Below are 12,183 nucleotides of genomic sequence, written 5' to 3' on the forward strand. Positions count from 1 at the left end.
CCTATAAAATTTCGGTCTACGGCTATATAAGAGAGACTCAGGAACAGTGTCATAAAGTGTATTATATGATTCGCACAAGAGGGGGCCAGCCAGTGCAGGACCAAGACCAACACAAGAAATAACACTCACCTGTCCACAATGATGCCATGAGGTATGAGGACATACTCCAGTTCTCCATAATAGTGCTGTGGGTATGTGAATAAATTCAAGTCATATCCTGGCCAGTCGTCCCTAATCTGTAAATCAAATTACTTTGGTTACAATATTTTTCATGGGAAATTTACTTGTAAAACATAAATAAACAAAAATGGCTATCATTTGAGAAAAAAGAATACTATTAAAAACAGAGAAGAGGTCTGACGATCAATATGACATTGGATTACATTCTGTCAACCTATGAAAAGCTCAATGGGAGAAAGTAATTTTTTTCATGAAAACTGATAAAGGATCTAGTACGGTAATGAACAGAGAATTCCAGTCCTAACTTTTGACATCATACAAAGAAATATCCACTCAATGTCTTCTAGCTAACCTGATAGTATTGTTTGTAATGTTTGTTGTATCAAAATTATATAGCATCATGAATATAAGTAACACTATGTTCATAAGTATATTGGACTTATGGACTTAGTAACATGGACAGTATCATCATACATTATTATAAATGTTATTACATATCCTATTATATTTCTATGTGTTGTCAATGCCTCATCTGCCTGGGAAAGATTACCTATTAAAGTACATGTATCCTGGGATTAGTGTAGACACGAACTTCTGAGTGTTCTAGTCATTACAGTAAACACTTCAGAACGATGTACTATGGTGGGAACTTTAGTCAGTCCTATTGGGAAAAATCGTTCCAGAAAACTGGTCTTTCAGGGGCGCCTGGGTGGCATGGCGGTTAAGCGTCTGCCTCTGGCTCAGGGCGTGATCCCGGCATTATGGGATCAAGCCCCATATCAGGCTCCTCCGCTGTGGGCCTGCTTCTTCCTCTCCCACTCCCCCTGCTTGTGTTCCCTCTCTCGCTGGCTGTCTCTATCTCTGTCACATAAATAAATAAAATCTTAAAAAAAAAACAAAAGAAAATTGGTCTTTAACTACGAGCCAGTCTTCCCCTTGCTTAGCACTGAATGTGCAAGTTTTATGGTTAGAACGGTAAAGATGTGGGAGAGAAAACAAAGGTGAAGAGTGAGTTACTTTTACTTTCAGATCACCGAGAAAGGATACACCAGGGAAGTGATAGCACTCAACTCATTCCATAGCTGTCTTGCTGGTTCCTGTTCTGATGGCTCCTGCACATTTCCATCAGACTCCTCTACTCAGCTTGACGCTTTCATCAGGCAGAGCTATCCTCATTTTCCAGCCCAATCCCCTATACCATCGCCTTCCTATCTTCAGACTGGTCTTCAGTCCAGTCGTGACCCTTCCAGCTCTGTGTTCTGTTCATTTGTCTTTCTTGGACCTTCTCTTTCCCTCTCTCCCTCCGTATCCCAAGTTCAACCCCCTCCGCAGAAGCTCAGGTCAGCTCAGTTATTTCTGGAGGCCTTGCTCACTGCTCCTACTCTCTGATCTTCTCCCAAACTCCTCACAGATGGGGCCCTCGTAGCTCTCTGCCTTTTCAAAGGCTCCCATTCAGGCTCCTTGAGAAGACTCCTGCCTCTTCCAGCCTTTGGCTCACTTGCTCTTATCTGTTATAGAATCCATTTGGACTTAATTTAATTCTGGCACATCCCCCAGCTTTCCATACTTCTCCTCACCTACGATGCAAAACCTTAGCTCAGGTTTTAGAAGGGCAACTTATGGTCCAGACCCCCCACCCATGCCCATCCCAGTTCTGGGCTCTGGAACGCCAGCCAAACCAAACTCAGGGCATTTTCTTTCAAATTTATCCCTTTCCTATCTCAGCAAAGGACAACATATTTTTCTACTTGCTCAGATCAAAATGTTGTTGTTGACTTCTTTCTTTCCCTCATGTAGCCCACTGGCAAATCCTATCATTAATTCCTTCAACATTTAACCAGGACCACCTGTCAGCATCCCAACTGCTACCTCCCAGTCTGTGCCACCATCATTTCTTCGGGTACCACTCCCATAGCTGTCAGACTTGCCTCCCTGCTTCCACCCTGGCATCCCCACCCCATTCCAACATGGCAGCTGGAGTGCTGCCATCTTCAGCTCGTCTCTTTCGTGGGCTTCCCACTACTCTCTGAGAACCACCCAGGGTCCTCACTATGGCCCACAGGGACTACCTCTCTTACTCATCTGCAGGCCTTCTCTTCTTCCTGCACTCTGGTTTAGCCACGTTCTTCTTGCTGATCTTGAACAAGATCTTGCCTCAAGAGCTTTGCACCTGCTCTTTCTCTTGCCTACAATACTCTTCCCCCAGATTTCTACATGGCTTACACTTCACTTCCTTCAAGCCCCCACTTAAATATCACCTCCACAGGAGGACTTACCTGATCACCTAGAGAAAACAGCACCCCCTTCCTTCCAACTCATCTCTATGTCCCTTTCCCCAGCTTTACTTTCCTTCTCGGCATGTGCTCTTACTGGCTTTGACACATGTGTGCTTTGTCTTGCTTCCTCCCACTAGAATGTCAGTGCCTTCTGACAGAGACCATATCTGAGTCACTGTTGAAACCCCAGCACTCAGAACACTGGTCTGTAATACAGTAAGTGCTCAAAAATATTCAATGTGTTAATGAATGAGACAGTCTCCATCCACAGACTACCCAGTACTACCAGAGCTCCAGCCCAAACTGGTTTGTCTTGATTTGTCTCCTTGCATAAAGAGCACCACTGCTCAAGGCTCCGGAAATTCCTATCTACCAGGGGCAGATTGTTAGCCAAATGATGTGTCATCTGCATATTTGAAAAGTATCACATTTGCTCTGCCTCTATCAGCAAATTGGCTGGGTGCAACTATTCAATTTGCACAGAGCAACTCTGTTTTCCAGCCCTGAGAACTCCCTGAGTCTGCTGTAATCATCAACACCGTGGTTCCCTGTGAGAGCCTGAACACCAGCGGTACGTGAGAAGCCTCCAGAAGATCCTCTGGCAGGCCACGGTAAAGGCCAGACGAGAACCCCAACCGGCATGAGGCCCCAGGGAGATCATTCAAGTGCACGGCATTTCCTGGCTCCCCTTCCAGACCACACACAAACTACCACGCCGCTTCCTGGAGCCCTTCCAGGTGGTGGCATCATTCCACGAGTGGTCTTCTGAGCCCGTTCTTCCTACCATGCAAATCCTTGACTACTCCCGCCCTGGCCCTGGCTGCATCTGAGAGCCTACATTCTTCTCTGTGTTCTAGAGCTTAGCTCTGACCCTTCCCAGCTGTGATGCTAGAGAAAGTACTCACCCTGCCTGAGACTCGGTTTCCCCCACCTTTAAATAAGACACAATAAAACCTGTGGTCTGGATTGGTGTGAGGATTAAGACAGAACAGACAGTCTCCAAAGCATGCAGGAACAACCCCATTTGAGGACCTGCTGCAAAGAAGCTGCTTTTACAGTACAATGGACTGAATGGTGCCCCCCTAAAATTCATATGTTGAAGCCCTCACTGCCCCTTGTGATGACATTAGGAGGTGGGGCCTATGGGAAATAATCAGGACATGAGGGTGGAGCCCTCATGATGGAATTAATGCTCTTATAAGAAAAAAACATCAAGCTCTCTCTCTAGCTCACTCTCTCTCTCTTTTTCTCTCCCCCGCCACTCCCCCCTCTTCCTCTCTCTCTCTCTGCCATGTGAGGACACAATGGGAAGAATAAGGCAGCTATCGACAAGCCAGCAAAAGAGTCCTAACCAGGAATGAAATCAGCCAGCACATTGATCTTGAATTTGCAGCTTCCAGAACTATGAGAAATACATGTCTATTGTTTAAAACAAACAAACAAAAAGAATGAGAGAGAGAGAATTTACTCAGAGTTCCTGGGACATTTCCTGGTGTGTAGTAAGTGCCTAATGACTGATGTCAAAAAGAAAAGAATGATAAGCAAATGACAAAACCAACCTATGGATAAGAGCCATCATGGTAACCTGTAGTCAGAGGTGGCATGGAGTGGAGGTCAAGCACTCGGACTTAGAAGCCCAGCACATGTGGGGGAATTTATAGCTGTGGGACTTAACTTGGGGCTTTAATTCTCTGTGCCTCAGTGTGTCCATCTATAAAATGGAGTCAGTGCCTGCTCGCATGCCTGCTGTGAGGATTCAGTAAGATATATAACGGAAATAAAACTCTTACATCATTATCTAGTCTACAGTATCTATCAGTAAGAGTTAGCCACCTAGGTGTGTTGAAACATCATGGGTTAACTTGCAAATTAAAGGTCTTAATTAATTTACAGAAGGGCCTCAAATCTATCTGCCAGTGTCTTGTTACCCTAGTTAAAGTTATACATTTAAAAATAGAAGAGATGTATTTCTCTAAAACTATTCTATAATTCAAACTGGCCTTTCCCAGTGAGTCTGAAATAGTGAGTTTTCCTTGTTGAGATAAAAGACAATTAGAGATAAAGAAACTACTGGTTTACAAACCACAGGTGTTGGTGAGGACGTTGAGAAAAAGGAACCCTCGTGCACTGTTGGTGGGACTGCAAACTGGGGCAGCCACTGTGCAGAACAGGATGGAGATTCCTCAAAATATTAAAAATAGAACCACCCTACGATCCAGGAATCACACTACTGGGTATTTACCCAAAAAATATAAGGACACTAATTCAAAGGGATACATACACCCTGATGTTTACTGCAGTATTATCTACAATAGCCAAACGAGGGGAGTAGCCCAAGTATCTATGGATAGATGAACATATACAGATGCGCATGCACGCACACACACACACACACACACACACACACACAGAGGAGTATTATTCAGCCATAAAAAAGAATGAAATCTGGCCATTTGCAACCACATGGATGGAGTTAGAGAATATCATGCTAAGTGAAATAAGTCAGAGGAAGACAAATCCCATATGATCTCACTCATATGTGGAATTTAAGAAATAAAACAAATGCACAAAGGAAAAATAAAGAGAGAGACAAATAAAGAAACAGACTTTAATTATAGAGGACAAACTGAGGGTTACCAGATAGGAGGTGGGTGGAGGGAATGGTGAAATAGGTGATGGGATTAAAGAGTACACTTATCATGGAGAAAAAAAGGAATATGCTTAAAAAAAAAAAAAGAAAGAAAGAAACTACTGGTTTGCTCCTTGTAATTCTTAATGGTGCATGCAAATTGCATTGCAAATAAGTCCTAAATCTAAAGGAACGGAGGCTGCTATGAACTGTAGATAATTATGCTATTCATCTGCTTTTTAAAAAATCAAAACAAGAAATCTTTAAATAGTTTCAGTATCACAGCTAATATGCGCTATGTTTAGTCAGAACAATGCTTCCTCTGTTCAAAGACACAAAACATGGCTAGGCTGGGGAAGTGGCAAACACATGAACTGAGCCATTTTATACAAAATTCAAACCCCAGAACTCATTTGGCGCCTCTTTTTTTCTCATTTGAAGATGTACCGAAAAACCTTCTTTCTAAGCCATTAAAAATCATTTTTTGCTCAGCCTCTTTCTTGCACCATTTTTCAGGTTTTTCCCGCAGGAAGAAATGTAGTTTGGAAACACATACAAAAAGCAAATCCCTCCTCCTCTCTGCCTCGGAGCCCCACACGCTGAGCCCCACTCTCTCCTGCAGGCAGTGACCATGGTTGCTACCAATTTTCAGGCTCACATCTCCCCCCTGACTGTCAGGGAGGAAAGGAGTCTCATCCCTCAGCTCTACTTCTAAGAATTCCCACACACGAACACCGAACACGGACTGGCCCAGGCAAGGAGGCGCGCTGTGATGGGTGCCTCAAATCACTCATTGAGTCAATGTGTAGAAACACTTCCCTAAAAGAAAAGCTCCAGATTCTGCTCCCAGAGGAATAAAGAGGACTCACAGGAGCCAATGACACCTTGTATCACACAGGACTTCCTCTTCTGTGGTGGGTTCGGCACCCAACCTGATAAAGTTGTACTTTAGATGGATTATCTGATTACTTATCTCCAATACTGCCCCAATTCTTTGGGGGGGGGTAACCATAACAGAAATACAACTAGTTATTTTGCATTTTTTTCTTCTTATTCCTTCCAAACCCACTATGTAGGTTCTAGCTATGATTCTTTTCATAATGCTTTGGTAGAAACAAAACATATGTAAGAACTAGATCCCAAAAGGACAGACGAGTAGAGATCTTTCTCTCCCTGAGAAGGAACAAAGATGTACCGATCATGGGCTGGTGGCCTTACTGGCTCCAAATCAAGTGACCAGTCAATCCTGAGCAAAGTTTCTGACCTCAGGGTCTACAGCTCTTATTTGGCAATTAACATTTGCTACCGCTTTCTGTTAATAATCTACTAACGTCCTACCTCCCCGATTCAACGGAAAGCCATTGGTAGCAAGAGCCATCTTAAAACTCTTAATATTCCCTTCTCTTGCACAAACCATGCTTCTTGTTTTATGCTGATGTCCTCTGGCTCTATGCCCCCCTGCCATCTTCATCTGCAAAGTTTCTACCTGCTCGGAATTTTCTTTTCTGGAAAAGCCCCCAAACCTGCCTCCATCCTCCTACTAGCTACTACATCTTGTGATTCCTTCACCTGCCTTAACCCAAACTACTTCATCTTTATGCCACATCCAATCTTCCAGAACAGTCCCACCTCGGAAGGACTTCCCTGCAATCATAGCTTTCTACGTAGCACCGTGAGTAAAACCTGACTTCAATCCTGCTTCTGTCATTTGTTAGTTATGTGACCTTCGGGATTTTCTTAATCTCTCAGAACCTTCGTTTCCTCCCCTGTAAAACAGAGATCATTATATTCCTCCCTCACGGATTTGCAAGGAGTAAATGAATAATACAGGGAAACCACATAGTAAGTGCTCAATAAACACTATCATTGCCTGCCCCCCCTTTTCCACTGGTACTAAACCTTCCCTTTGGTTTTTTGCAACCATCCTTGAGGGCTCTCCATTTCTCCTGTATAGGTACCTTCCTGTGTTTTGCCTTTCCTCTCTACCCTAGATGCCATGGGCTCCCCCCGGACGCTGAATTTGCTCTGAATTTGCCTTCCCTACCCGTATCCAACTTGAGTTCGTCTAATCATGCCAAGCTCTACTGGAAAAAATAGCATAAATGCAGGGGCCATCCCCATTACACATTGTTTCCAGCCTCTCGTGAGGTCCTCTCAGTGCCTCCCACCGTCTTTCTCACAAAATTGCCTTGCCTCCCAGAGAGCTTCTTTTGATACTAATAGATTGAGCTCTTTATACTGTTCCATCATTTGCTTTTTAGACTTGAACAATCTGCCTATCTTATTAGTCATATCAATTTACCTAATTCCTTTCCAAGAGCATGTATTATTAAAGAGTAGTGCTATATTGTAGCCATTCTACTGATGGGATGGTTGTTTAAATGATTCTCACAGCTAATGGCTTTGCAATTGTTAAATACAATGGCCTCTTTTCCATCTTTGCCCTGCTTGCTCTTCCTGCAGCATCTGAGGCTCTTAATGGCCCCTCTTGCCCCTCCAACAAAACTATGTTCCCTAGACACCTACCACTCCGTCTGTCCTCTCCGACTCTGCTATTCATTCTTGGGCTCTTTATTGGCCTTCTGCTGGACACTCTGCCTCTTACATGTGGGGATTTCCAGGTTTATAATTTTTTTCAGCAGTTTATAATTTTTTCCCCATTTTCACCGGACCTTCCTATCCACTCCAAGCATCAGATATTTTTCTATTTTCTGAAGATTTCCAAGTCTATCCGATCAATCGCCTCAATTGCAAATACGAATTTCAAATCACCTGCAATGCCTCTTGACCTGGAGGCCTTACAGACTCAATTTGTCCAGAATTGAACTTGTTTCCCTTTTTATATTTTCGTTGCTCCCCATTCCCCAACCCCAGGCCTGACTGCTCTCTCTACGGTAACTGGACAAATTGGGTGTGAGGATTTCTTCTCAGGATACAAGGATTTCTTTGCAATCGGTATGCCCTGTACCTCTTCTCCCAAGTGTTCACATGGCTACCTCCTACTCACCCTTTATGGCTGCCAAGAGGCCATCCTGACCACCTGGCAAAAGCAGTACCGCTCTGGGCCCCAGGCCCCCCTCTAATCACTCCATATCTCATTACGCTCTTTTCTTTTCATTTCACAGGTCACTATGTGAAATTATCTTCTTTATTTGCTTGCCTTCTCTAGAATGTAAGCCCAATCAAGACAGGGCTTTTTCTGGTTCCCTGCTCTCTCCGCAGAGCCTAGAACACCACCGGGCCACCTGGCAGGACAGTCAACAGGTGTGAATGACTAAACAAATGAATTTCTCATCCTTGAAGATAGAAAGATCCTGCTGATAAATTAAGAACTGAGCAACACATTTCAACCTGGTTAGTTCAGAAGAGTGTGTGGTGTTTCCTTCCCCAAACCCCATACTCCAGCAATCCACGCATAACCACGGACAGGTTATCTGAACACCACAGATCTCTGAAAAAAGAAATGTTAATGCAGCAAGTTAGCCCCACTCTCCACCCTCACCACTGTTAATCCTAAGGCAATAATAACCTCCACTTTCTATAGAAGCTCTTCTGGACAGGAATCCGGAGCAGAGGCCAGTGGCCACAGGGCAAGAGGGGATTTGATTCCAGGACACTGACAGATGGGTACCCTCTGGTTGACTCTTTGGGGGATTCCCAGGGATAAAGAGGCTCTGGTCTGGGAACCCATCTTCCCATATCCTCCCATCCGGACACACTACTAGATAGATATTTTACAATCTCTCCAATTCGCTCACCGGGTCAACCACGCTGTGTCTCCCTTTTGCTCACAAGGAAACTAACCCCCCAGAGGCCCTAGCTAGCCTGTGTCGAGCTTGTGCAAAGACGCCAGAGTCCCAGCCCACGTTTCAAAGCTCAAACTCCGTCCATTTGAGCTCCTTTATTTCCTAGCTGCCCTCGATAATCTTGGGCAGTATCCTTTTGGGAAACAAAACTGGAAGCCTGGGCTGGAGGGGTCAGGAGGAAGCACAAAGGGAGGGAGACCTCCCAGGAGTAGCGCGCCGGGTCTCCATAGACCCGTCCTGCTCCCCAAGGTGACTGCTCGTGACTAGCGGGAGTGGGGACCCGGCACCACACAGGCTCCGCGCTGGAGTATCCGATTTCTGGCCTGGGTGGCGAGAGAGGGGCGCGGGGACGGGGGGACACCGAGAACACGGAGCGAAGGGCTGTGAAGTGTTGGGTCAGGTCGGGCGCGGGGAGGGGCGGCTGGCAGGGGAGTATGGAAGCCATCCCCTTCGGGGCGGGAGAACAAAGCAGTGGCCCGCCCGCATTTCACGCGAATGCATTTCAGGCATTTAATCTAAAAGGAGGGTGCCAAGAAGGGAGGGGAGGGGAGAGAGCGGGGAGAGCACGACTCAGCCCAGAAATAGGGAGTTTGCATTTACCACGACGCCTCGCCCGTAGTCTGGCGCCTCCTTCGCTGCTCCCGGCCATGTTTCTCCCGGGGAAAGCGGGAAGGAAAGAAGGGCGCGGGAAGGATCTGGGAGGGCGAAGGGCTGGGGGGGGATGGGGNCGCCGCCCGCCAGTCTGCGAGCCCCGGAGCCCCGGAGCCCCGCCGCCTGCGCCCCTTTGGGACTCGGGAGGACGGGGCTGCCCGCGGCTGGTTTTACAGCAGGAGAACGTGTTCCCATGGCCCCCGCCTCCCTAAGGCTGTGCTCTCCGGCGTTCAGGCGAACAATGTCTTTGAATCCTTCCTGCTAATTTTTATGCGCTCTTTATCCCAAGTAAATCCGTGAAAGAGTCTGCGGTACGGGATGTTCTCGAATTATGGCTGTGGACGACACTCTCCCGAATGTGTTTTTTAAATCGTCGCACCGCCCCGCCCGGAGTTTTCAAAGAGCCGTGTGATTGCTTTTCCCCCGGCCCAAGCCCGCAGTTGGGCATCTGGAATCTGAAATAGGACCTTCCCTTCACCGCATTCGGGGGGGGGNGGGGCGGGGAGAGAGAGAAATTTTTACAAATTATCCACTTTACCACTTTTGTGAGACCCTATGGCCAAACTCGAATGGTTTAGGGTTGCAGTTTAAAGCAATTGCTCTCAGATTCGAAAGCCTCTTTTATGAATCTTTTGTTAATTGAACCCCTGATCCCAGCCTTCCCCCCACCGAAGGTGCCGGTTCTTTGTCCATGCCTCAAAGGACCCGCTTTCCTTGCATATATATTCATTGCCCTGCCTGCTGCCGTCCCGTCGCATTCTTCGCAGTCCTGATCTGGGGTTGAACCCCCGAGCTGAACACAGTTCTCGGACTCCGGCTTCTCTCTCCAGAAGACTATTTTGTTCATGTTTGGGTTCTGGCACACGGCAGGGAGAGGAATGCTGATTTTGCTTGGTTTGAGGGGAAAATAGTCACCAATCAGTTAATGTCGCTCTAGGTTGGAAAATTATTAGTCATTTAGACGTGGCCGCGCTCAGCACTGTGTGGTAGACTTCCCCAGATGTCAGCGCAGAGGAAGAAAGACAGCTGGGGGGATCGCGGAGACTGGGCACCGCGCTTGACACTGGGGGACACTGTTTCCTGGGCTATAGGTCAACGTTTTCGCTCGTCCTTGTTCGGGGCCATTTCTATAGTCCGCCTCTCACCTCTTTTCCCAAAGGTGAAAGTCCTTCTTCCACTGACGTTATCAAAGACCAAGCCCAGGAAGTAGCTTCACAACCACCGTCACTAAAACTTCCAGCAACTGAAAAGTACTATCACTGTGGTGTGATCACACCAGGGTTCACAACCCTCGCCTGCGGAGCTGGTTAAAGGAGCTTCAAGCCGGCCCCTTACCCCGCAGGTTCTGTGGAGAAGCCGAGGGGTGGGACGTGGAAATTCGTGCTACGGAGCCTCTCAGATGAGCGAAATGCAGATGGTTCTCCAACCAGTCTGTAAAGGATCTCACTTTATCTCTTGCTGCTGCAAAATCAAATTCACCCACCAGAGGCTCAGTGTGGGTGCCTGGGTCAGTCGGATCAGGGGCAAGGGGTCTCAAAACAAATGACAGGTGTAGGTGCTCAACAGAAACCAAAAAGCAACAACTCTGGGCCCAGCTCAGGCACTGTGGAAGATGGAAGAGAAAGTCTGGATAAATCTTTCCTTAGAAAGGCCATTAATTTAAAAGCAAAACCAAATGGGATCACAAGGAAAAAACAGAACTTGCTTGAATGACGACAGGAACCTTATATTCAAGAACATCTTGTATAGACCTATATAGGACATCCTAAAAAGACCATAAAATGATGAATACATTTTTTTTTAATTTTAGTAATTCATTTTCTTTAAACCAATATAGGAAAAATATCATTTCAACATTTATGAGATGTTTATTCATTTTTTCATAATAGATGTTTGAAATCTAGTGTGTTTTATGCTTACAGCACATCTCAGTTTAAAGCAGCCACATTTAACATTTTCAGTGGCCACCTGTGGTTAGTGGTTCCAAATCTAGAGTACTCTAGAATTTATTGCATTCACTTAAAGATCTTAGGAGTGAAAGGAACTAGAGAAGAAAAGGATGAGATTTCAAATATAATTGAGCAATGAATTTTCCAAGAAGGACTTGATAGAAATTATACTAGCAATACAAAAGTCGACACCAACTGGGGCGCCTGGGTGGCACAGCGGTTAAGCATCTGCCTTCAGCTCAGGGCGTGATCCCGGCGTTATGGGATTGAGCCCCACATCAGGCTCTTCTGCTATGAGCCTGCTTCTTCCTCTCCCACTCCACCTGCTTGTGTTCCCTCTCTCTCTGGCTGTCTCTATCTCTGTTGAATAAATAAATAAAATCTTTAAAAAAAAAGTTGATACCAACTAATTGGAGTTTTGTTATAGTTTTAAACAAATCATTTTTAAAAGTAAATTTATTATCTTGTCATATTTGGATAACATTTTGTGTGACCTAATTATACTTTGGTACTTTGGGCAGCATTAAGGTAACACGATGTAACACTTGATATCATGAATAGTATTTGCAAGGATCAATAATATCCAAGAATAACAACTCATCTGGCCAGGCTTAATTCTTTTTTTTTTTTTTTTTAAGATTTTTATTTATTTATTTATTTGGACAGAGACAGACAGCCAGCAAGAGAGAACA

General features: G+C 45.5%; 1 protein-coding gene across 1 annotated transcript in view; it reads right to left on the reverse strand.

Moving 5' to 3' along the window:
- Nucleotides 1–9,737, reverse strand: part of PRTFDC1 (phosphoribosyl transferase domain containing 1) — a 90,105-nt gene extending 80,368 nt beyond the window's left edge. The window contains exons 1-2 of the mRNA XM_002913156.4: nt 9,492–9,737; nt 130–236 (exon numbers count right to left, since the gene is read on the reverse strand). Coding sequence (XP_002913202.2) covers nt 130–236; nt 9,492–9,737 — 353 coding nt within the window. The remainder of the gene's footprint in view (nt 1–129; nt 237–9,491) is intronic.
- Nucleotides 9,738–12,183: the final 2,446 nt, after the last annotated feature.

Source organism: Ailuropoda melanoleuca, chromosome 15, assembly GCF_002007445.2.
Source record: "Ailuropoda melanoleuca isolate Jingjing chromosome 15, ASM200744v2, whole genome shotgun sequence".
NCBI classification, from domain to species: domain Eukaryota; kingdom Metazoa; phylum Chordata; class Mammalia; order Carnivora; family Ursidae; genus Ailuropoda; species Ailuropoda melanoleuca.